The following is a 27,237-nucleotide window of genomic DNA, read 5'->3' as shown; positions in this document are numbered from 1 at the left end:
TCAACCTTTGGACGATGACCTACTTCGACTAGTGGATGGTACCACTATGACCCCGCCTCCATCTGCTTCACGTCACCTCACTACAGTATATAAGCCACATCTACGGCCCTATGCTGTACATTCTACAAGATTGATGGACTGAACACATCGTCTCCAGGTTGAGGGACTGATTACCTCATTCTCCTCCTCTCCTTACGCCTTCCTCTTTGTATTGGACTGATGAAGCCACTGTATGGCGAAACGTTTCCTGAATAAAGATTCCCATATGCTGCATAAGTGTCTCAATCTTCGACTAGAAATGTAAATAATAAAATTGAAAACACCGTCTCTGCAACAAGTCACCAGAAGTCAGCATGTAATAAATGAAAACTGGACGATGTTCGGATCCGATTAAATTGTTGCGAATGAGTAGAAGCAGGTTGATAACCAGCAAAGAGGTCAAAGCATTGAGAGATGAGGAGACAGCCAAGGTCAGGTCAAGTTATGTATTTCCTGAATACTGAATATTTGACATAAGTTCTCTCAGAAAGAGATGAGCATCTCCATAGACAAGTCTGAGGCTAAGATAGCAAAAAATAAAGGTATGTAAGTGATAATTAAACACTTTATCATTTGAAAACATCTTGACTAAGCCAGTTTCTACTATTTTCAACTTATTCAAGACTTTTGGGTTTGTTTCAGCTCATACGGGTCTAAGTAACCCAATTTTCATTTCATAGATTTAAGCTGTTGAGAAGAGAAAGACGAATTTAAAAAGTCCGTCTTCATTAAATAGGTAGAGTTTCTAAAGGAGCTACAAGACTTCTTGAAATTTAATATTCTTTATTACAGATGCAACGATAATCAAAACACTTTTCTCGTTTCTACGACTACGACAAGAGCTTGCGTTTCTCACTAACTTTACAAAACACCTAATGTGCTGTCTTTGGATGTTTCTCAATAACACAGTACACAGGTTCACTACAGTACGAACTAAATAAAGCACTTACTGTTTTTACAACACTTGCAAGGATGGCAGGAACCGAACCGAAACGTCTTTAAGATGTGCTTACATTTCTTGCCCTTGCCCAGGCAGCTGCCGCCGAACCTCTGGCAAGCTTTCACTTGTTTCATGCAGTAGTCGTCTTCATGACTGGATTCTTTCTCTATGGAATGTCCTTTGTTATGAGTCTTCTTCCTTCTCACCTTCATCCTCTTCTTCTTAACTAAGTCAGTTTTCCCACTACTTTTCCTTCTGTCGTGGGATTTCGATTTGCTCTTTCTGGATTCCTTTTCGGCTTTCTTCTCGTCGAGTTTATTCCAATTGTGACTTATTCTTTTGCAGTTCCTGCAGGGTTTGCCGCCAGTTTTTCTACTGAGGCCTTTCCAGTGTGTCATTGCCTTGTGTGCCCGGTCGTAGGGGTCTCTGCCAGGCTGTCCACCAACCTTCCCACCGGGGCCTTTTTTCTCTTTGATCTTCTTGCGTCTCCAACTGTTGCTGTGTCTACTAGACTTTCCGCTAGTTCTCTTCCTCTCCTTGTGTATTTTCTTCCCTTCTTTATCCTTGTCGCTGTCTCTATGGGACTTGTTTTCGTTCGATATTTTTTTCTTGACATTTTTCTTCTTACTTTTTTGAAGACGTTCTTTCTTTTCTAATTTTTTAAATTTATGTTGTCTATATATTTCATCGCCTTTTCTCATCCACTTTTTTTCTTTCTTCTCTCCTTTTCTTGAATTAATGTCGACTATCCCGTGAAAATCTGGAAAACTCTGAGTCATTTCTGCACTCTTCTCTTTTTCTTTCCTGATAATATTGTCTTTATTCTTTATCCAATATTTCTTAATATCTTTCCTAATTTTCCTATTAACTCTTCTGTCTTTTTTCATCTTTCCTTCATTCGTCTTTTTAAACTGCTTTCTTATTTCTTCACCATATTCAGTGTTTTCCTTCGTCTTGATTACACTCTTTTTATTTCCCTTTTTCCTTTTATTATTTATTTTCTTGCCTCCTTGACTCTTCCTGGTTTTTATTTGATAGTCAAGATTATTATTTCTATCACGACGTCCACCTCTTACTTTCATTTGTTCCTTAATTCTGCTTCCAGTTTTCCTTTGTTTTATTTTCCCAGGAGGTTCAGTGTCACTATTCTCACGTCCGTTTTCTCTCTCAGCCACAACATTCTTGGTGATCTCTATGTCTCCTTTCTTCTTCCTCTTTCCCTTCTCCATTCTTCCTGTGAATAAAGTATAAGCTCAGCCTGGATATGCGTAAAATTTGAAAATACACCTCTTAAAATAATGTTCATTATTATTATTATTATTATTATTATTATTATTATTATTATTATTATTAATAATATTCACTTACCGTGAGGCTATTAAGTCCAGAAAAATATTTCTTAAAACATAATAAAACACGTACATTTAGAATCTCTGACACTTCCAGAGATTGTATTAAGTGAAGGCTGGTTCAAGGTCTGGGCCGCGGGGAGGTCGTCCCTCTGAACAACATCCAGGTAGGTAAACCTATGCTTATTATTGTTTGAATTACGGCAATGTCAGGAATTTGCAGAGTGAGCTCCTTACAGTTTAGGAAAGTGGGGGGGGGGGTAGTTCTTTCAGGAAGGTTTTTGTGGTCAGCTGCCCCACAGACTGGGTATTCCGTTACTAATCTACATTTTGCTGGATGGCCAAAACGCTGGTAATATCTGCATTGTTGGTACGTATGGAGTAACTTTCGTACTTGCAAACGTTGTCCTGTTAGAAAAACCGAGACTGGAAACTCCCAATAACCAAAAGTCAGTTTACCAATATTGCATAGAAAACGCCACTGACCTCGAGTAAGAAAGACATAAGTTCCAACTTTGATGACTGGGAGGTTCTGGAGCTATGGTTGCTCTTAAATGTCTGGGACACATTGCGTAAATTCTTGTTTTACGATAACATGTGGGGTGAGGACAGTACCGCAGCAAAAACTGAGGGAAGAAAGTCTGTGTCATGACAGGTCACACCTGCCCTCTGCCCCCCTTCAAGGCAGGCGAAATTGCTAACCTGGAGAGTGTACAAAGAACTTTCACGGCACATATAAATACGATAAGGCACCTAAATTACTGGGAATGGTTGAAGGCCATTGAATTGTATTCCCTGGAATGCAGGCCAGAGAGATACATGAACATATACACATGAAAAATCCTAGAGAGATTAGTACCAGACTTGCACACGAAAATCACTCCCTATGAAAGCAAAAGAGATTCGACATTCCCCCAATGAGAAGTAGGGGCGCCACGAGTACACTGAGAGACAACATAGTAAGTTTCAGGGGCCCAAGACTGTTCAATTGCCTCCCAGCATACATAAGGGGGATTACCAATAGACCCCTGGCTGACTTCAAGAAGGCACTGGACAGGCACCTAAAGTCAGTACCTGACCAGCCGGGCTGTGGTTTGTACGTCAGCTTTCGTGCGGCCAGCAGTAACAGCCTAGTTGATCAGACCCTGATCCACCACGAGGACTGATCTCAGACCGAATCGCGGGGGCATTGAACCCCGAAACCCTCTCTAGGTATACTCGAGGTATACCTTGAAAGCAAGGTTTATGGGACGGATGCAGGTAATCAAAAAGAATCCTGATTTAAACTACATGGTAGCACCTCCTGATACACCTAACACAGGTAAGGTCTACCATATTAATCAGATTAAACTATTCTTAGAGTGACCTAAGGTCTCAGTAATGACCTCTTCCTCTGTCTCTGATCCTGTGGATGACCCTGATTCCCTGTGTACAAGTCTGTAGGGTCAAATCAAAACGTTAATATAGACAGTATTGGGTCACATTATGTTACAACCGGCATCATAGGTCACATTTCGTTAAGGGACAACACGTGTGACCTCATTTGACTATAGGCAGTATGGGTCACATTGTGCTACCACAATCAGCAATGACCACTTTAATCGTTCCCATGCAGTGTGTTACCATATGCAGCATTGGTCATACAATGTTACCATTGTTGACGTGGGTAACGTTATGTTACCTAAGATAACACGGTCACGTTATGTTTCAACAAATAGCATGGACACATTATGTTATCACAGGCACAAGGTGTAACATTGTGTTGTCACAGACAACATTTGTCACAGTACAGGGCCACACGCATCTTGCGTCACGCATCTTGCGTCACATTGTTACCGCGGGCAGCATGGATCACATTTTGTCTACGACTTTTATCATGAATTGTAATGTTATAAGTGCAGAATATGTCACATTATGTTATAATAAGAAACATGGGTCGCATTGTCACAATATGTCACATTATGTTACCCCAGAAAGGATAGGTCACTTGTTACTATACGTAACATAAAGGAGGTTACCCTACAGATGTAAAAAACTATAGGCCAATATTAAACTTACCATTGCTATCCAAAATATTCGAGAAACTCGTGCACAGGAGACTATATTAATTTATAACGGCACAAAACATACTCAACCCCTGCCAATTTGGATTCAGGAAAAATGAAAGCACTAATGATGCAATTATAAAAATGCTAGACCTGCTTTACACAGCATTGGAACATAAGGAATATCCGCTAGGAAATTTTATTGACCTAAGAAAAGCTTTTGACACAGTAGACCAAGGCATCCTACTCCACAAACTTGACCACTATGGTATAAGAGGCCATGCACTTGCTTATTTTAAATCCTACCTTTCTAATTGCGTGTGTGTACTCACCTAATTGAGTGTGTGTGTGTGTGTGTGTGTGTGTGTGTGTGTGTGTGTGTGTGTACTCACCTAATTGTGTGTGTGTGTGTGTGTGTGTACTCACCTAATTGTGTGTGTGTGTGTGTGTGTGTGTGTGTGTGTGTACTCACCTAATGGTACTCACCTAGTTGTACTCACCTAGTTGAGGTTGCGGGGGTCGAGTCCGAGCTCCTGGCCCCGCCTCTTCACTGATCGCTACTAGGTCACTCTCCCCGAGCCGTGAGCTTTATCATACCACTGCTGGGTGTGTGTGTGTGTGTGTGTGTGTGTGTGGGTGGGTGGGTGAGTGTGTGTGTGTGTGTACTCACCTAATTGTGTGTGTGTGTGTGTGTGTGTGTGTGTGTGTGTGTGTGTGTACTCACCTAATTGTACTCACCTAATTGTGGTTGCAGGGGTCGAGACTCAGCTCCTGGCCCCGCCTCTTCACTGATCGCTACTGGATCCTCTCTCTCTCTCTGCTTCCTGAGATTTGTCATACCTCTTCTTAAAACTATGTATGGTTCCTGCCTCCACTACTTCACTTGCTAGGCTATTCCACTTGCTGATAACTCTATGACTGAAGAAATACTTCCTAACGTCCCTGTGACTCGTCTGAGTCTTCAGCTTCCAGTTGTGACCCCTTGTCCCTGTGTCCCCTCTCCGGAACATCCTATCTCTGTCCACCTTGTCTATTCCCCGCAGTATCTTGTATGTCGTTATCATGTCTCCCCTGACCCTTCTGTCCTCCAGTGTCGTCAGTCCGATTTCCCTTAACCTTTCCTCGTACGACATTCCCTTGAGCTCTGGGACTAGCCTTGTTGCAAACCTTTGTACTTTCTCTAATTTCTTGACGTGTTTGACCAGGTGTGGGTTCCAGACTGGAGCTGCATACTCCAGTATGGACCTAACATACACAGTGTACAGTGTCTTGAACGATTCCTTATTAAGGTATCGGAACGCTATTCTCAGGTTTGCCAGGCGCCCGTATGCTGCAGCGGTTATTTGGTTGATGTGTGCCTCCGGTGATGTGCTCGGTGTTATGGTCACCCCAAGGTCTTTCTCCCTGAGTGAGGTCTGTAGTCTTTGTCCACCTAGCCTATACTCTGTCTGCGATCTTCTTTGCCCCTCCCCAATCTTCATGACTTTGCATTTGGCTGGATTGAATTCGAGAAGCCAGTTGCTGGACCACATGTCCAGCCTGTCCAGGTCTCTTTGCAGTCCTGCCTCATCCTCGTCCGATTTAATTCTTCTCATCAACTTCACGTCATCTGCGAACAGGGACACTTCAGAGTCTATTCCTTCCATCATGTCGTTCACATATATCAAAAATAGCACTGGTCCTAGAACTGACCCCTGTGGGACCCCGCTCGTAACAGGCGCCCACTGTGATACCTCTTCACGTACCATGACTCGTTGCTGCCTCCCTGTCAGGTATTCCCTTATCCATTGCAGTGCCCTCCCTTTTACGTGCGCCTGATCCTCCAGCTTCTGCACTAATCTCTTGTGGGGAACTGTGTCAAAGGCCTTCCTGCAGTCTAGGAAAACGCAATCTACCCACCCCTCTCTCTCGTGTCTTACTTCTGTTACCTTGTCATAAAACTCCAGGAGGTTTGTGATGAACCCATGCTGGTTTTCATTTATAATCTTGTTCCTTTCCAGGTGTTCGACCACTCTCCTCCTGATAATCTTCTCCATGACTTTGCACACAATACATGTCAGAGACACAGGTCTGTAGTTTAGTGCCTCGTTTCTGTTTCCTTTCTTAAATATGGGGACTACATTAGCTGTCTTCCATTTCTCAGGTAGTTGCCCAGTTTCAAGGGATGTGTTGAAGATTGTGGTTAGAGGCACACACAGCATCTCTGCTCCTTCTCTAAGGACCCATGGGGAGATCTTGTCCGGTCCCATCGCCTTTGAGGTGTCAAGGTCACTTAAGAGCTTCTTCACCTCCTCCTCAGTTGTTCGTATGTCATCCAACACTTGTTGGTATATTCCCTCTTGATGTTCCCTTCTGTGCTGTCTTCCCACAGCCCTTCCTGTCTCTACTGTAAAAACTTCCTTAAATCTCCTGTTCAGCTCCTCACATACCTCCTGATCATTTCTTGTGAGTTCTCCACCTTCTGTCCTTAATCTGATCACCTGGTCTTTGACTGTTGTCTTCCTCCTGATGTGGCTATACAACAGTTTCGGGTCAGTCTTGATTCTCGATGCTATGTCATTTTCATACTGTCGCTGGGCCTCCCGCCTTACCTGTGCGTACTCATTCCTGGCTCTGCGACTGATCTCCCTATTTTTGTGTGTTCTCTGCCTTCTGTACTTTTTCCATTCTCTATTGCACTTTGTTTTTGCCTCCTTACACCGTCGGGTGAACCAGGGGCTTGTTCTGGTCTTCCCGTTGTTACTGTTGCCCTTGGGAATAAACCTTTCCACTGCCTCCTTGCATTTTGTTGTTACATATTCCATCATTTCATTTACTGGCTTTCCTGCCAGTTCTCTGTCCCACTGGACCTCCCGCAGGAAGTTCTTCAACCCTATGTAGTCCCCTCTTTTATAGTCAGGCTTTTCCCATTCAACTCCTGTTATTCTCTCCACTTGCAGCTCTACTATATATTCAGAGCACAGAACCACGTGGTCGCTAGCTCCTAGGGGACTCTCATACTTGATGTCCTCAATATCTGAGCTGCCCAGGGTGAACACAAGGTCCAATCTTGCTGGTTCATCCTCCCCTCTCACTCTGGTAGTGTCCTTAACATGTTGGTGCATGAGGTTTTCCAGCACCACGTCCAACATTCTGGCTCTCCATGTTTCGGGACCCCCATGTGGCTCCAGGTTTTCCCAGTCAATCTCCCTGTGGTTGAAATCCCCCATAACCAGCAACTTTGCTCTGCTGGAGTGAGCTCTTCTTGCCACCTCAGCAAGTGTGTCCACCATTGCTCTGTTGCTCTCTTCATATTCCTCTCTTGGCCTCCTGCAGTTCTGTGGTGGATTATACATCACTGCAATGACCACTTTGTGTTCCCCAGACTGAAGTGTACCTGCTATGTAGTCTCTTTCTCCCGTCTCATCTATTCATCTATGTGTGTGTGTCTGTGTGTGTACTCACCTATTTGTGGTTGCGTGCATGTGTGTGTGTGTGTGTGTGTGTGTGTGTGTGTGTGTGTGTGTGTGTGTGTGTGTGTGTGTGTGTGTGTGTGTGTGTGTGTGTGTGTGTGTGTGTGTCTCAACAATCAATATTTGCACCAATAACTTATTACAGTTGTGACCGGGTGTGGAAGTGTGAATTGCTCATTACACTATAATTTGTTCATGATTGTAGCCATGTATAAACGTAAGTAACCATTCTTACAGAATTCATTACCTTTGCAACTTGTGAGCTCATTACCTTTGTACCTAGTTCAGCTATCAAAACTTTGGGGGCCCAGTCCCTGGACCCATTACGTACTTCTGTAATCTGTAGATACCTTTGTAACTTGTCATGATTGTGACCAGACCTACCTGGAGTTCATTACCTTTGTAAATTGTGAGTACATTACCTTTGTAAATTGTGAGTTCATTACCTCTGTAACTTGCTCAGCTATCAAAACTTTGGAGTCCAGTCCCTGGACCAATTATGTACCTCTGTAATCTTTTGACTACCGCCCACAGGATGGGTATGGGGTGCATAATAAACATATTAAACTAACTAATAAGTATCAGTATGTCACCTTTAAAGACACAGCCTCATCAATACGGTCACTTGATACTGGAGTTCCGCAGGGAAGTGTCCTTGGGCCCCTGCTCTTCCTCATTTACATCAATGATCTTCCAAACATATCCCAACACCTGAAATCCATTCTCTTTACTGACGACACGACTTATGTCATCTCCCACCCTAATCTTGCCACCCTCAACACCATTGTTAACGAGGAGCTGCTCAAAATATCGACTTGGATGACAGCCAATAAACTTACACTTAACACTGACAAAACCTACTATATTATGTTTGGTAGCAGAGCAGGAGTTGCGCAACTTAACATTAAGATCGACAACACTCTAATTGCCAGACATAATGAGGGCAAATTCCTTGGCCTATACCTCGACAACAACCTAAATTTCAGCACCCATATCCAACACATAAAAAAAGTATCCAAAACGGTGGGGATCCTCTCCAAGATACGATACTACGTGTCGCAAACTGCCCTTCTCACACTTTACCTTTCACTTATATATCCATACCTCACCTATGCTATTTGTGCTTGGGGATCAACTGCAGCAACTCACCTAAAGCCAATAATAACCCAACAAAAAGCCGCAGTAAGAATAATCACTAAATCCCATCCCTGGCAACACCCTTCCCCCTACTCTTCATAGATCTAAACTTACTCCCTGTTCAGTACATCCACACTTACTACTGTGCAATCTACATCTACAGGACCTTAAATTCCAATATTAACCTTGACCTAAAATGCATTCTTGATAGTTGTGACAGAACCCACAGGCATAACACCAGACACAAACATCTCTATGATATTCCCCGTGTCCTACTAAACCTTTACAAAAATTCAATGTATTTCAAAGGACCTAAAATCTGGAACACCCTCCCTGAATACTCTAGAACTGCAGACACACTCATCACTTTCAAAACTACAGTTAGAAAACATCTTATCTCCCTGATACACCCCGACAACTACGTGATAACCACCTGGTGGTTCACAATTACACTCATTCATCCATTGACTGTAAACACAGAAATACTAATCTTAAACTTAAAATGATGAATCCTAACTAGTCATAAGTTTGCCTATGATACTCCAATATAGACACTTTGTATTGTGCCAAAACAAAAGCATTCACGTTGCTAAACTCACAAATTATAATGTAATCACTTAGCCTTAATACCATAATCTGTAAGGATTTAATGTTAAGAATTAATCTAAGTCTGCCCGAAATGCCTAGCCATGCTAGATGTCCTAGTGGCCCCCCTCTGTAATTAGTATTTTATAACATGTAAACCACACAATATCCAAATCCTGTAAACCCCACATTGTAACCCTTATAGAGAATAAACTTGATTTGATTTGATTTGATTTGATTACGTTACAACAGGTAATATGAGCGCCAAACAAATTAGACTTAAAACGATATGTTTTTCACAGGACTCTGAGAATCATGTGGATTTTCTGGCCACAGGAATCGGGTATAATCTACTACTTGTAGTACTGCTCTTAAGAAAGCTTTGGAAATATCAGTCGTATAGGCATAGGGATTTGTGCGATTTTTTTAAGCACGTCTCCAAGCTTCTCAGACAGTCGTTAAGACTTGCGGCATCTTTTTATTAGCACGTGCACTGTAATTGTATACAACACGTAGTGGAGTGGTTTCAGAATCTTTTCTGACTCTATGGTGCGGGAGAATGAGCTTCTGTCTTCAACTTGTCTTCGACTACTTCCTCAATGAAAGCATTGTCCAACTGTTCTTGTATGATATTAACATATATAGTCAGGAGCTCTGGATTCTTTGAGCTCGTGTAGTTGTGCTTTCATTTGTCCGAAAGCCATGCGATAATTGCTAGGCAGATGTGGTGGATTTAATTTCCATGGTAACCTAACCCAATACTGCCCATCTTTATATTTGACAGTGTCCAAATATTGGTTATAAGTCTGAGACTCTTGTGGGCTTGGTTTATTTACATCAATACCTATCGCATCTAAATTCCACAACTTATCAACTGGTTCATTCATTTCTTCCAGTAATGATAATTTCTGTTGTGGTACATGATCAGCGGTTATTCTCGTAACTAGTACATTTTCCACTGAATCAACATTAGCTTCTGTCCCACTTTGAAAGGGAATTGGGCTACATATTATATGGCCTCCAGCTGTTTTTAGCAAGTGAACATCATATGTATTTATTTATTATATTTTGCACAAAACAGTGATAATAATCACTTCTAATAATTAAATCAGTTGCGCTGACAGTGTCTGTCTGTAGGTCTGGACAGGCCAATTTGAACTTCTCTGCTTTCAGCGGTGTAACTGTCTCTTTTAGTCCCCTGATCTGCAGACTTAGACAAATCATCTACTACCACAATTTCCACTGTCTTTTTCCTGTTTCCTAGACCAACAGCGAATTTGGCTAGGTCATGTGTCTGTTTACCAGCTATATCTAACTGATCAAACAGTGTTAGCACATTTGTTTTGTGTAATTTATTAGGTAACCTAATTCGAGCGATTGGGAAGCAGTCGATTTAGACTTATCCCTTACGTAAGTGCTGTTGTTTGGTGACTTCCAGTTTCTGTGAGAGTCAGCTGTTGGTCAGCACAAGTATTAAGTCTTGTGGAAGTCAATTGCCCAGCGAAAGTGTTGAGTCAGCTATGTGGTGTACACCCTTGCACTTAAAAACCACAGTGCTCCACGGCCTGGTGGCTAAAGTTCTCGCTTTACACTGCGATGTTTGGGTTCGATCCCCAGCGAGGGTAGGAACATTAGCCGTGTTTCTTTACACCAGTTGTCTATGTTCACCCATCAGTAAAATGAATACCTGGGTGTTAGTCGATTGATGTGGGTCGCATCCTGGGACAAAACTGACCTAATTTGCTCGAAATGCTCTGGATAACAAGTGACTTTCTAAGTACAGTAGTATGTCATTATTATTATTATTATTATTATTATTATTATTATTATTATTATTATTATTATTATTGTTACTATTATTATTATTATTATTATTATTATTATTATTATTATTATTATTTCAACGCACATTTACCTCCTTTGCACACCTTTTCAGTTGTTGAACTCGTAGTTTCCGTGTCTCCATTGCTGTGTATTGAATACACTACTGTGTCCAATGCGATCAGTCACAAAATGCACATTTTGGAGTGTGTTTAGGCGTGACAGTCTTTTTACTGTCAGTTGTATTCACAGCTTGATAAGTACCTACATGTGATTTCACATTCGATGACGATTTAATGGGAGTAGACACACTCTTATGCTGAGTTGGAAGTTTGGTATCCACAGTAGGATCTGTGGGTTTATCATCTTGTCTCGTTGCATGTATGCAAGAAGCTATATCTTGTAAACTTTTGTTAATCTCTTTACAAGAGAAATAGCGTTTGTTGAACATGATATTTAATCATTTAATAGTTTGTTGTTACAACTTATCCTGCACAATACCACTGATAAACCAGTCTCATTAGTCTGTGTTATATTTAATCTCTAAAGTTTTGAGACTATTGTTTAAAGTGATTCTAAATATCTGTAAATCCGCAAAACAATGTTTTGGTGGTTTCAAGCTTGAAATTCTGACTGCATTTCTAACCCTGATCTGGTCAGCAGTAAGCTTTTTCACCTTGAAATGTGTCCCTCTTCAGTACAGAAAAGACAGTGCTATTACTTAAAATGTCAGGCACACCATCTAAAGGGACAAAGAGATACAAAACATCTAGACCAGGGGAAAACCTGGGTAGCTGTAGCCACTCTAGAGGGAGAGGTTTTTTAGTGCCAGGAAGGGGAAAAAACTGGCAGGAAATTGAAGAAATCGTAAACCAAATCCAGTCATTTCTGGAGTGGAATCAGAGTCGATGACCTCCACTCCAAACCAACAGATACAGATATTAGTGCCGGAAAAAAAAGTCATCCCCAGTACCACCAATACCATCAATCCAATGACATTCTTCTTTGCAAATATACAGGGTTTAAATCCAGTAACGAGCAACAAAATATCTTTCATCCATGGACTGCTTGCAGAGGCAAATGCCAGAGACCCACATAAAGGATCACTTGGACAACGAAATATGGATCCCAGGTTACAACCTATACAGATGCAACAGAGTGAACAGGCAAAAGGAGAGTGGGGGAAGGTTGACCTGTAAATCGCAGAGTCACTTATTTGCACAGAACTGCTTAATGCCTCAAATGATGTATAAATAACAAAAAGGCAGCATACCGTGACTGGAACGATACACAAATAACCCGCACATAAAAGAGAGAAGCTTACGACGACGTTTCGGTCCGACTTGGACCATTGACAAAGTGACTTTGTCAATGGTCCAAGTCGGACCGAAACGTCGTCGTAAGCTTCTCTCTTTTATGTGCGGGTTATTTGTGTATCAAATGATGTACTTGAAGTTTTAGCAGTAAAGATCGAGAATCAAAATCTAGTCATTGTGGTAGTCTACAAGCCTCCGGATGCAACGTCCCAACAATTCCAGGAGCAGCTGTTGAAAATTGATCAATATCTGGAAAATCTTCCAGCTACTGCCCCCAACATCTTGATCCTGGGGGATTTCAACTTAAGGCACCTAAAATGGAGGAATATAGCAAATAATGTTGTTGCAGTGATAACACCAGGAAGCAGCTCAGACGAGAACTCTCTCTCTCTCTCACACACACACACGAGCTTTTAAATCTCTGCACAAAATTCAACTTAAACCAGCAAATAATAGAGCCTACTAGACTGGATAATACACTAGACCTCATCTTCACTGACAATGATGATCTGATACAAAATGTCACCATATCAAAAACGATATACTCGGATCACAACATAATTGAGGTTCAGACATGTATACGCGGAGCCCCAGACCGACAATATGGGATCACTCATGAGGGAGCCTTCACCAAATTCAACTTCAGTACCAAGAACATAAAGTGGGACCAAGTAAACCAAGTCCTAAGTGATATAAGCTGGGAAGATAGACTAAGCAACACAGACCCCAACCTATGCCTAGAACAGATTAACTCTGTGGCACTCGATGTTTGCTCAGGGCATATACCTTTAAGAAAAAGAAGGAATAGATGTAAAATAGAAAGAGACAGGCGCCATCTTTACAGGCGACGGAAAAGAATAACAGAGAGGCTAAAAGAGGCCAATATATCTGAAATTCGTAGGGAGACACTGGTCAGAGAAATAGCAAACATCGAAATAAAGCTAAAGGAATCTTATAGGAGTCAGGAATCGCGGGAAGAACTAAAAGTCATAAAAGAAATCGAAAGAAACCCAAAGTATTTCTTTTCTTATGCCAAATCAAAGTTGAGAACAACGTCCAGTATTGGGCCCCTACTTAAACAAGATGGGTCCTACACAGATGACAGCAAGGAAATGAGTGAGCTACTCAAGTCCCAATATGACTCAATTTTTAGCAAGCCGCTAACCAGACTGAGAGTCATATTGGGAAGATTTAAATGAATTTTGAGTCGAAGATCTAAATGAATTTTTTATGAGAGAGCCGTAGAAGTGGAAACACAAGCCTATCTGATGTTATCCTGATGCCAAATGACTTCGAACGGGCGATAAATGGCATGCCCATGCACTCTGCCCCAGGGCCAGACTCATGGAACTCCGTGTTCATCAAGAACTGCAAGAAACCCCTATCACGTGCTTTGAACATCCTATAGAGAGGGAGCATGGCCACTGGGGTCGTCCCACAGTTACTAAAAACAACAGACATAGCCCCACTCCACAAAGGCGGCAGTAAAGCAATAGAAAAGGTCTACAGACCGATAGCACTAACATCCCATATCATAAAATTCTTCGAAAGGGTCCTAAGAAGTAAGATCGCCACCCATCTAGATACCCATCAATTACACAACCCAGGGTAACATGGGTTTAGAGCAGGTCGCTCCTGTGTGTCCCAATGACTGGATCACTGCGACAAGGTCCTAGATGCACTAAAAGACAAAAAGAATGCAGAAGTAATATACAATGACTTTGCAAAAGCCTTCGCCAAGTGACCATGGCGTAATAGCTCACAAAATGCGTGGTAAAGGAATAACAGAAAAAGTTGGTAGATGGATCTATAATTTCCTGACAAATAGAACAAAAAGAGTAAAGTCTGAGGCGGCTACGGTGAAAAGCTCTGTTCCACAGGGCACAGTACTCACTCCCATCTTGTTCCTCATCCTCATATCTGACATAGACAAAGATGTAAGCTACAGCACCGTGTCTTCCTTTGCAGATAACACCAGAATCTACATAACAGTGTCTTCCATTGCAGACACTGCAAGGCTCCAGGCGGACATCAACCAAATCTTTCAGTGGGCTGCAGAAAACAATATGAAGTTCAACGATGACAAATTTAAATTACTCCGATATGGTAAACATGAGGAAATTAAAACTTCATCAGAGTATAAAACAAATTCCTGCCACACAATAGAACGAGAAACTAACGTCAAAGACCTGGGAGTGATCATGTTGGAGGATCTCACCTACAAGGACCATAACACTGTATTAATCGCATCTGCTAGAAAAATGGCAGGATGGATGAGAACCTTCAAAACTAGAGATGCTAAACCCATGATGACACTCTTCAGGTCGCTTGTTCTATCTAGGCTGGAATATTGCTGCACACTAACAGCACCTTTCAAGGCAGGTGAAATTGCTGACCTAGAAAATGTACAGAGAACCCTCATGGCACACATAACAGAGATAAAGCACCCCAGTTTCCTGAACCTGTACTCCCTGGAATGCAGGCAGGAGAGATACATGATTATATACTCCTGGAAAATCCTAGAGGGACTATTACCAAACTTCCACACGAAAATCACTCTCTATGAAACCAAAAGACTCGGCAGACGATGCAACATTCTCCCAATGAAAAGCAGGGGTGTCACTAGCACGTTAAGAGACAACACAATAAGTGTCAGGGGGCCCAAGACTGTTCAACTGCCTCCCAGCATACATAAGGGGAATTACCAACAGACCCCTGGCAGTCTTCAAGCTGGCACTGGACAAGCACCTAAAGTCGGTACCTGACCAGCCGGGCTGTGGCTCGTACGTTGGATTGCGTGCAGCCAGCAGTAACAGCCTGGTTGATCAGGCCCTGCTTCACCATGAGGTCTTGTCACAGACCGGGCCGCGGGGGCGTTGACCCCCGGAATTCTCTCGAGGTAAACTCCAGGTAATTTGAATCAATTATTGTGGGTTCTTTCTTGGATTTATATTCTCAAAACCTTATTTATATCCCCTTTGTTAATATCCATCTTCCACTTGAGGTTTCTAAACCTGTATTCCCTGGAACGCAGGAGGGAGAGATACATGATTATATACACCTGGAAAATCCTAGAGGGACTAGTACCGAACTTGCACACGAAAATCACTCACTACGAAAGCAAAAGACTTGGCAGACGATGCACCATCCCCCCAATGAAAAGCAGGGGTGTCACTAGCACGTTAAGAGACCATACAATAAGTGTCAGGGGCCCGAGACTGTTCAACTGCCTCCCAGCACACATAAGGGGGATTACCAACAGACCCCTGGCAGTCTTCAAGCTGGCACTGGACAAGCACCTAAAGTCAGTTCCTGATCAGCCGGGCTGTGGCTCGTACGTTGGTTTGCGTGCAGCCAGCAGCAACAGCCTGGTTGATCAGGCGCTGATCCACCAGGAGGCCTGGTCACAGACCGGGCCGCGGGGGCGTTGACCCCCGAAACTCTCTCCAGGTAAACTCCAGGTAAACTTATACACTTCGATCATGTGTTCTCTCATTCTTCATCTTACAAGTGAATGTAATTTAAGGGACTTCAATCTTTCTTCATACAGGAGACTACTGATGCTATGTATTAATTTTGACATTCTTTGCTGAATGTTTTCTAATGAATTTATATCCATTCTATAACATGGAGACCAGAACTGTTTGCCTCAGTACGTACACTTAAGCATTGGTTTAAGGTTGTTGCTTACCATATCCCTCAAGTCTTTTTCACAATCTATATGGCTAAGTTGGGGGATATGGTAAGCAGCAACCTTAAACCATGACAGCAACGCTTAAGCGTACGTAATAAGGCAAACAGATTTTTGGAATTTACATTAAGAAGCGTAAGCAACAGAAGTCCAGCGGTTATACTACAGCTTTATACATTATTAGCTTGTAAGTGCTAGGGTTATAGACCTTCCTGAGCTTCAGAACTTTGCATTTATCTATACTGAACTGCACCTGCCACTTTTCTGACCACGAATTGAGTTTGTCTAAATCCTCCTGAAGTTCCATGGCATCTACGTTTGAATCAATTATCCTGCAAACAAGCTAAGATCTCCCACACTGGAGCTGTACAATAATAATGACAAACTAGTTAAAATTTGCGCCAAAGAAGCACAATGTCAAGCAATTCACATTTATCTAGAAATATGTTACTTACTGTTGTTGAGTGTTAAGCCAATAGATGACAGCCTAGAATATTACAGTCCTTATCACATTGTGTCAACCTATGAACTGCAGTGCATATTTGGTGGATACAAGTGAGAATAGGACCTACCTTGCTCGTGTAATGGTAGCTTGTGGCACTGACTGTGCCATATAGGCCGGGAGTGATGTCTTGAGTGCTGCTAATCTCCATACATCTCCATAATATCCTATCACTTGCAACTCGTCATACAGTCACTTTAATACCGCCAATCTTTATTCACGATAGAGAGATTTTCCCCAATGTTCACTTATGCCTGAGTGCACACCGCAAAACGTTAACACACTTTACACTTTATCGTGGATTACTACACTAGCGTTTACACTGCACTAGTTAAACTTCATAGTGGAGATTGTCAGTATTCCAGAGTCGACCTCAAATTCACTGTTGTCTTTGCGTTCGACAGGATACTTCGTGACATATCCTCACTGACTACTTAAGTCCATCTGGCCTCTGGAGCCCTGCAGGGCGTCGTAGTTCCTCATCCCATAAAGGAAGCACTGACCTCAGCTTTATAGACATTCATTGCTAGCTTTTGCAACAGAGTTTAACACAAGTGGGCTGTTTTCTTGTTGTTTAGCATTGTGTTTGAAATTATAATACCCCTGACTTGTAGATTAAGTAGGGGGTATTTTTATTTGAAATTTGACTGCTATTGGAAAATAGCAGTTACTCTAGGTTTAGTTGCTCAGAAACTCTAGTAAGGAGAGAGGCGTGTCTTGTGACTCCTTGTACACATATGGTTTTAATAAAGCTCTTGTGGGAACAAGGAAGTGGAAGAGTTCACTAGCCCCTTCCACGAGGGCTGAGGGGGCTGAGAGTTAACCCCCTTTCTTTGACAGTGATTTTTTGCACTATGACTCCAGTGTGGGAAATTTCCTTGGCTTACTGAAACCACTGTACTGGACATCTCTGACCCTGTCATGAAAGAACACCTCACTCGTGTGGAAATTAATCCTGGATCCACGTCTCAAATTTCATAGGTGTACATGACTCAACCACGTCAAACATTCCCTCTATAATCACTATTAATTAATCATCCAGTCGGCAGTGTAGACAGTGCAGTTGTCGGGGCCCCACAGGTGTGGTGTAACTGGCTGCCAGTAATAAATGTCAAGCTGTCAGGGCGAGGGATTAACCTCCAGCCTACCTGACATTATACTTTTCATCTGGCCTGGATACAATCTATCCTTTTCATTACGCATTCTGGTCTCTCCCGTATGCATTGATTAGTCAGTAGTAGTAAGCAAACTCGCCTTAGCTCAATCTCATAATATAAAACTAATATATCTAAGTACATTGTGGCTCTATTGCTCACTCTGTACATATTGTATTGTCAGTGTTGGTGGTGAGGATGTACTGGGACTCACACACTGCCCTTGTTGTATGCTATCACCCGCATTATTTTGTGATCCTGCCTTTACTGGTGTACTACAGGATCACTTGGCCAGTTACCAGAGGTACAGGGAGCATACATCACAATATGTTACCATTGGGAGCATATGTTATGCAGTGTGTAACAGAAAAATATTTTATGTAGAATAACGCTCCGTATAAAGTCATTTTCCGTGTAGCATACGGAAAGTGGACGTGTATTATTCCCTGAAAGCGAACGCGTTTTATTCCTGTCAGTCAGGCAGTGGCCAGGAAAGGAGCAGATGAGAGGTTCGTTTAGTTCAGTACGAGTCCGTGGTGACGGGGGTAAAGTTATCATGTTTGGGCGGTAGTTTGAGTAGGTAATTTTGGCAAGTTTTTTAGTGTATATTGTAGGTGTTCGTGTTAAAGTGCTCTCATGTTTATTTGTAAGGCCTTAGTATGCAGAGGCCTGTTTATGCGAGAGCACTGTATGGTGTTTTGCCTGGTGGTAATTAGTCTACCAGACGTGAAGACGGAGGTGCATATGTGTCATGGTGCCTCCCTGTTCATAAATGTTCATTTTTTTGTTTAACTCATTAGTATCAGTGTGCAAGTGAGCTAATATGAACTGGAGTGGATTTTTTTTTTTGGAGTAGATTGTAAGTTGTATGTAAGTTACTATTATTATTAATATATAGATATATTTTTTATAGGTGAGTTTTTGTCCTTCCTTCCTAATAATAATTAATAATGTTTAATATATAAGTACATGCTGGCCAAAGGTTTGCTCTGTATTTCAGTGTAATTTTATAACCCCGAGACAGCAGTGTGAGCAGCCTTAAGGAGCCAGGAACATTTTTAGTTAACATACGACATCAAAATCGTAACAGCATGTCACATAGTTTCCAGAGGGAGCATAAGTCACATTATACTACCCGAGGCAGCATGGCAACATATTACCACATGCAGAATGAACCACATTATCTTAATATAGTAGTAATGGGTCACATGTTACCACAGCCATCAGGGTCACATCATGTTATCGCACGCTCCGTTGGTCACAATATGCTACTCCACGCAACATGGTCACATTATTTCACCGCAGGCAGCGTGGTCACATTATGTTACCACAGGCAGCGTGGATCACATGATTCCACAGGCAACATGTGCCACATGATTCCATAGGCAACATGAGTACATGTTACCACATTTAGCATGACCATATAGAGTTACCAAATGCAACATAGATTCATTATGGTGCCCCATGCAGCATAAGTTACATAATAACATGCAACATGGTACACATTGTTACCCCCGGCATCACGTTTCACACTATGCTACCACAGACAACATAACATTTTCTTACTACGTAGAGCATGAGTCATTATGTTGCTATAAGCAGCATATATTCCACTGTTACCACAGGCAGCATGTGACACATGGCAGCACAGACATCATGATCGAATTATGTTATCAAGGGAAGCATAGGTCATGTTAACATAAGCAGCACACATCGCATGTTACCACATGCAACATGGATCACGTATGTCCACAGACAGCATGCGTCTGTGGACATGTTACCACAAGATGCATGGTACACATTATGCTGCTAAAGGCAGCATGCATCACATTATATTTAAACAGAAATAATAGATCACTTTATGCTACCACTGAGAGCATAAGTCACACTATGTTACAAAAAGAATCAATATGAAGTTCAACGATGAGAAATTTCAATTACTCAGATATGGTAAACATGAGGAAATTAAATCTTCATCAGAGTACAAAACAAATTCTGGCCACAAAATAGAGCGAAACACCAACGTCAAAGACCTAGGAGTGATCATGTCGGAGGATGTCACCTTCAAGGACCATAACATTGTATCAATCGCATCTGCTAGAAAAATGACAGGATGGATAATGAGAACCTTCAAAACTAGGGAGGCCAAGCCCATGATGACACTCTTCAGGTCACTTGTTCTATCTAGGCTGGAATATTGCTGCACACTAACAGCACCTTTCAAGGCAGGTGAAATTGCCGACCTAGAAAATGTACAGAGAACTTTCATGGCGCGCATAACGGAGATAAAACACCTCAATTACTGGGAGCGCTTGAGGTTCCTAAACCTGTATTCCCTGGAACGCAGGAGGGAGAGATACATGATTATGTACACCTGGAAAATCCTAGAGGGACTAGTACCGAACTTGCACACGAAAATCACTCACTACGAAAGCAAAAGACTTGGCAGACGATGCACCATCCCCCAATGAAAAACAGGGGTGTCACTAGCACGTTAAGAGACCATACAATAAGTGTCAGGGGCCCGAGACTGTTCAACTGCCTCCCAGCACACACAAGGGGGATTACCAACAGACCCCTGGCAGTCTTCAAGCTGGCACTGGACAAGCACCTAAAGTCAGTTCCTGATCAGCCGGGCTGTGGCTCGTACGTTGGTTTGCGTGCAGCCAGCAGCAACAGCCTGGTTGATCAGGCTCTGATCCACCAGGAGGCCTGGTCACAGACCGGGCCGCGGGGGCGTTGACCCCCGGAACTCTCTCCAGGTAAACTCCAGGTATGATATTATTGGCATCACTGGTTGTATTATGGTGCCAGTGGCAGCAAGAGTCACATTATGTTACCACAGGCTACATGTGTCACATTATGTTACCACAGGCTGCATGTGTCACATTGTTACCACAGGCTGCATGTGTCACATTAAGTTACCACAGGCTGCATGTGTCACATTAAGTTACCACAGGCTGCATGTGTCACATTGTTACCACAGGCTGCATGTGTCACATTAAGTTACCACAGGCTGCATGTGTCACATTATGTTACCACAGGCAGCATGAGTGAAAATATGTTATCACAGGCAGCATGTGTCACATTATCTTACCACAGGCAGCATGAGTGACAATGTGTTATCACAGGCAGCATGAGTGACACTATGTTATCACCGTCACAGGCAGCATGTGTCACATTATGGTATCAAAAGCAGCACGTGCCACATTATCTTCCCACAGGCAGCATGAGTCATATTATGCTACCATAGGCAGCATGAGTCACATTATGTTCCCACAGGTAGCATGAGTCACATTATGCTACCATAGGCAGCATAAGTCACATTATGTTCCCACAGGCAGCATGAGTCACATTATTCTACCATAGGCAGCATGAGTCACATTGTTTCCACAGGCAGCATGAGGCACATTATGCTACCATAGGCAGCATGAGTCACATTATGTTCCCACAGGCAGCATGAGTCACATTATGCTACCATAGGCAGCATGAGTCACATTATGTTCCCACAGGCAGCATGAGTCACATTATGCTACCATAGGCAGCATGAGTCACATTGTTTCCACAGGCAGCATGAGGCACATTATGCTACCATAGGCAGCATGAGTCACATTATGTTCCCACAGGCAGCATGAGTCACATTATGCTACCATAGGCAGCATGAGTCACATTATGTTCCCACAGGCAGCATGAGTCACATTATGCTACCATAGGCAGCATGAGTCACATTGTTTCCACAGGCAGCATGAGGCACATTATGCTACCATAGGCAGCATGAGTAACATTATGTTCCCACAGGCAGCATGAGTCACATTATGCTACCATAGGCAGCATGAGTCACATTATGTTCCCACAGGCAGCATGAGTCACATTATGCTACCATAGGCAGCATGAGTCACATTATGTTCCCACAGGCAGCATGAGTCACATTATGCTACCATAGGCAGCATGAGTCACATTGTTTCCACAGGCAGCATGAGGCACATTATGCTACCATAGGCAGCATGAGTAACATTATGTTCCCACAGGCAGCATGAGTCACATTATGCTACCATAGGCAGCATGAGTCACATTATGTTCCCACAGGCAGCATGAGTCACATTATGCTACCATAGGCAGCATGAGTCACATTGTTTCCACAGGCAGCATGAGTCACATTATGCTACCATAGGCAGCATGAGTCACATTATGTTCCCACAGGCAGCATGAGTCACATTATGCTACCATAGGCAGCATGAGTCACATTATGTTCCCACAGGCAGCATGAGTCACATTATGCTACCATAGGCAGCATGAGTCACATTATGTTCCCACAGGCAGCATGAGTCACATTATGCTACCATAGGCAGCATGAGTCACATTATGTTCCCACGGGCAGCATGAGTCACATTATGCTACCATAGGCAGCATGAGTCACATTATGTTCCCACAGGCAGCATGAGTCACATTATGCTACCATAGGCAGCATGAGTCACATTATGTTCCCACAGGCAGCATGAGGCACATTATGCTACCGTAGGCAGCATGAGTCACATTATGTTTCCACAGGCAGCATGAGTCACATTATGCTACCATAGGCAGCATGAGTCACATTATGTTCCCACAGGCAGCATGAGTCACATTATGCTACCATAGGCAGCATGAGTCACATTATGTTCCCACAGGCAGCATGAGGCACATTATGCTACCGTAGGCAGCATGAGTCACATTATGTAACCACAGGCAGCATGAGGCACATTATGCTACCATAGGCAGCATGAGTCACATTGTTTCCACAGGCAGCATGAGTCACATTATGCTACCATAGGCAGCATGAGTCACAATATGTTCCCACAGGCAGCATGAGTCACATTATGCTACCGTAGGCAGCATGAGTCACATTATGTAACCACAGGCAGCATGTGTCACATTATGCTACCATAGGCAGCATGAGTCACATTATGTTCCCACAGGCAGCATGAGGCACATTATGCTACCGTAGGCAGCATGAGTCACATTATGTAACCACAGGCAGCATGTGTCACATTACGTTACCACAGGCAGCATGAGTGACAATGTATTATTATAGGCAGCATGAGTCACATTATGTTACCACAGGCTACATGTGTCACATTATGTTATCACAGGCAGCATAAGTGACAATGTCATCACAGGCAGCATGAGTCACATTGTTACCACAGGCAGCATGTGTCACACTTACCACAGGCAGCATAAGTGACAATATGTCATCACAGGCAGCATGTGTCACACTTACCACAGGCAGCATAAGTGACAATATGTCATCACAGGCAGCATGAGTCACATTATGCTACCACAAACAGCATAAGTGACAAAATGTTATCACAGGCAGCATGTGTCACATTATGTTACCACAAACAGCATAAGTGACAAAATGTTATCACAGGCAGCATGTGTCACATTATGCTACCACAGGCAGCATGAGTGACAATATGTTACCACAGGCAGCATGTCACATTGTTACCACAGGCAGCATGAGTGACTATGTTATCACAGGCAGCATATCACATTATGCTACCACAGGCAGCATGAGTGACAATATGTTACCACAGGCAGCATATAACATTATGTTACCACAGGCAGCATGAGTGACAAAATATCACAGGCAGCATGTCACATTATGCTACCACAGGCAGCATAAATTTCATTATGTAGAAACATGCTATATGGGTGACATTACGGCATCACAGTCAGCGCTGGTTACATTACGTTACCACAGGTATCCTTTGTCACATTATCTTACCACACCCAATAAGTGGCACATTATGCAACACAGGTAGCATGAATCACATTGTTACCATACACAGCATGAATCACATTGTTACACCCAGGCAGCATCAGTCACATTCTTTTGCAACAGACATATGTGATGCTATATTGCTAAAGATAACAGAGGTAACATTTTAATGCCACATTATGTCACATTATGTTACTTCACACAGCATGTGTCCCTTTAAGTAAAAACAAGTAGCATGGAACACTTTTCTATGTTATCAAAGGCAGCATGAGTCGTGTTATGAAGAACACATGTGTTACATTATGTCATCACATGATGCATGAGTCACATTATGGTGCCAAAATTAGCATGCATAATATTATGTCAACACAGGCAGCATACCTGGAGTATACCTGGAAGGGGCTTCGGGGGTCAACTCCCCCGCGGCTCGGTCCGAAACCATGCCTCGTGGTGGATCAGGGTCTGATCAACCAGGCTGTTACTTTGACCTCACGCAATTGACGTACGAACCACAGCCCGGCTGGTCAGGTACTGACTTCAGGTGCCTGTCCAGCACCTTGAAGACAGCCAGGGGTCTATTTGTCATCCCCCTTATGTATGCTGGGAGGCAGCTGAATTGTCTTGGGCCCCTGACACTTAATGTGTTGTCTCTCAGTGTACTCGTGGCACTCTTGCTTTTCATTGTGGGGATATTGCAACGCTTGCCATGTCTTTTGCTTTAGTAGGGAGTGCTTTTCATCTGAAGATTTGGCACTAATCCCTCTAGGATTTTCCAAGTGTATATTATCATTTATCTTTCTCGCCTGCTATCCAAGCAGCACAGGTCAATAGACTTCAACCATTCTCAGTAATTTAGGTGCTGTATGGTACTTATAACTACACTGAAAGTTCTCTGTATATTGTCCAGGTCTGCAATTTCTCCTGCCTTAAAAGGGGCCGTTAGTGCCCAGCAATATTCCAGCCTAGAGACAACAAGCGAAATGAAGAGAATCATCATGGGGTTGGCATCCCTAGATTTAAAGGTTCTCATTATCCATCCCATCATTTTCCTAGAAGATGTGGTAGATACAGTGTTTTGATCTTTGAAAGTGAGCTTCTCTAACATTATCACTCTCAGGTCCTTCACATTAGTCTTTTGCTCGTAACTTTACTCTGTTTACTATTAATCTTGGTGTTCTGCGTGTTAGGAAGTTACAGATTCATCTACCAACTTTTTCTGTTATATCTTTAACACTCACTTTGTGTGCTAATACACCATGATCGCACTTGTCGAAGGCTTTTGCAAAGTCTGTGTATAATATATCTGCATTTTGTTTATCCTCCAGTGCATCTAAGTGATCCAGTAGCTGTGAGAGGCAGGAGCGACCTGCTCTAAACCCATGCTGCCCTGAGTTGTGCAACTGATGGGTATCTAAGTGGTTGGTGATCTTGTTTCTTAGAACCCTTTCAACTTTATTTTTGTGATGTGGGACGCTAGCGCTATCTGTCTGTAATTCTTTACAATTGCTTTACTGCCACCTTTGTGGAGTGTGGCTATGTCTGTCGTTTTTGGTGACTGTGGGATGACCCCTTTGTCTGTGCTTCCTCTCCTTAGAATAGTTAAGGCACGTGAAAAGGGTTTCTTGCAGTTCTTGATGAACACGGAATTTCACTAGTCTGTGCCAGGGGAAGAGTACATGGGTATGTCATATATTGCTTTTTCAAAGTCCTGTGGTGTTAAATAGTATCAGAAATTCTTGAATTAACCAAATTTTGAATCTTGGTTATTAAAAATTAATTTAGATTATAGTCCCTTAGTCTAATTAACGTCTCACTAAACGTTGAGCCATACTGGGACTTCAGTATCTCACTTATTTCTCTGCTGTCATTTGTGTAAGTCATCTAGTTTAAGCAGGGGCCCAATACTGGATGTATTTGTTGAACTAGATTTAACAGGAAAAGAAATATATATTTTTTTCAGTTTCATTTATGGCATTATGTTCTTCCCGTGTTTCATGGCTCCTGTACTATTCATTAAGCTTAAGCTTGATAATTCCGCTCATTTGCTCGGAATTACTAAACACCACAAATGATGTAGTTGAAGCTTTGGCAGTAAAGACTGAAAACCAAAACCTTATCATTGTGGTTGTATACAAGTCACCTGACACAACTTCCCACAATTCTAGGAACAGTCTCCGAAAACTGACCACCGTCTGGAAAATATCTAAACCCCAGCCCTAAATATCTAGTTGCTGGGTGATTGTAACTTAAAACAACTAAAATGGAGAAAAGTGGCAAATAATGTTTTAGCAGAGATAACCCCAGGAAGCAGCTCAGATAAAAAGTCACACACAAACGAGCAATTAAATATCTGCAACAAGACTTCACTAAAAGTGTTGATCTGGTACGACATGTAACAGAATCAAATGCGACAACATAATAGAAGTACAGACATGTATGTGCAGGGCTCCTGACCAGCAAAATGTGCTCAGTTATGAGAGTGCTTTCACCAAATTCAACTTCAGTAACAGAAACATACAGTGGGAGCAAGCAATGAAAAAAGCTGGGAAGATATCCCAAACAACACGGATCCGATCTTCTGCCTAGAAAAAATTGACTCTGGGGCACTTGAGGTATGTTCAGAGCACATTCCCGTAAGAAAAATGAAGAGATGTAAACTAGAAAGAGAAAGAGACGCTTCCTCTACAGACAAAGGCGAAGAATCACAGAGCTGCTGGAAGGGGCCAGTATATCTGAAATACGGAAGGAGGCAAAGGCCTGAGAAATAGAAATTATCAAGCTTAAGCTTAATGAATAGTACAGGAGCCATGAAACACGGGAAGAACATAATGCCATAAATGAAACTGAAAAAAATATATATTTCTTTTCCTATGTTAAATCTAGTTCAACAAATACATCCAGTATTGGGCCCCTGCTTAAACTAGATGACTTACACAAATGACAGCAGAGAAATAAGTGAGATACTGAAGTCCCAGTATGGCTCAACATTTAGTGAGACGTTAATTAGACTAAGGGACTATAATCTAAATTAATTTTTAATAACCAAGATTCAAAATTTGGTTAATTCAAGAATTTCTGATACTATTTAACACCACAGGACTTTGAAAAAGCAATATATGACATACCCATGTACTCTTCCCCTGGCACAGACTAGTGAAATTCCGTGTTCATCAAGAACTGCAAGAAACCCTTTTCACGTGCCTTAACTATTCTAAGGAGAGGAAGCACAGACAAAGGGGTCATCCCACAGTCACCAAAAACGACAGACATAGCCACACTCCACAAAGGTGGCAGTAAAGCAATTGTAAAGAATTACAGACAGATAGCGCTAGCGTCCCACATCACAAAAATAAAGTTGAAAGGGTTCTAAGAAACAAGATCACCAACCACTTGGATACCCATCAGTTGCACAACTCAGGGCAGCATGGGTTTAGAGCAGGTCGCTCCTGCC

At 42.4% G+C, this 27,237-nt stretch overlaps 1 protein-coding gene across 1 annotated transcript in view; it reads right to left on the bottom strand.

Annotated features, from left to right (window-relative positions):
• The window catches only part of LOC128689625 (axoneme-associated protein mst101(2)-like), a 160,503-nt gene that overhangs the window by 39,854 nt on the left and 93,412 nt on the right, over positions 1 to 27,237 (bottom strand). Inside the window, exon 4 of the mRNA XM_070087714.1 lies at positions 990 to 2,213. Coding sequence (XP_069943815.1) covers positions 990 to 2,213 — 1,224 coding nt within the window. The remainder of the gene's footprint in view (positions 1 to 989; positions 2,214 to 27,237) is intronic.

This window comes from Cherax quadricarinatus, chromosome 22, assembly GCF_038502225.1.
Source record: "Cherax quadricarinatus isolate ZL_2023a chromosome 22, ASM3850222v1, whole genome shotgun sequence".
NCBI classification, from domain to species: Eukaryota; Metazoa; Arthropoda; class Malacostraca; order Decapoda; family Parastacidae; genus Cherax; species Cherax quadricarinatus.
The sequence above is the reverse complement of the archived record's forward strand: the minus strand, read 5'-3'. Positions and strand labels throughout refer to the sequence as shown.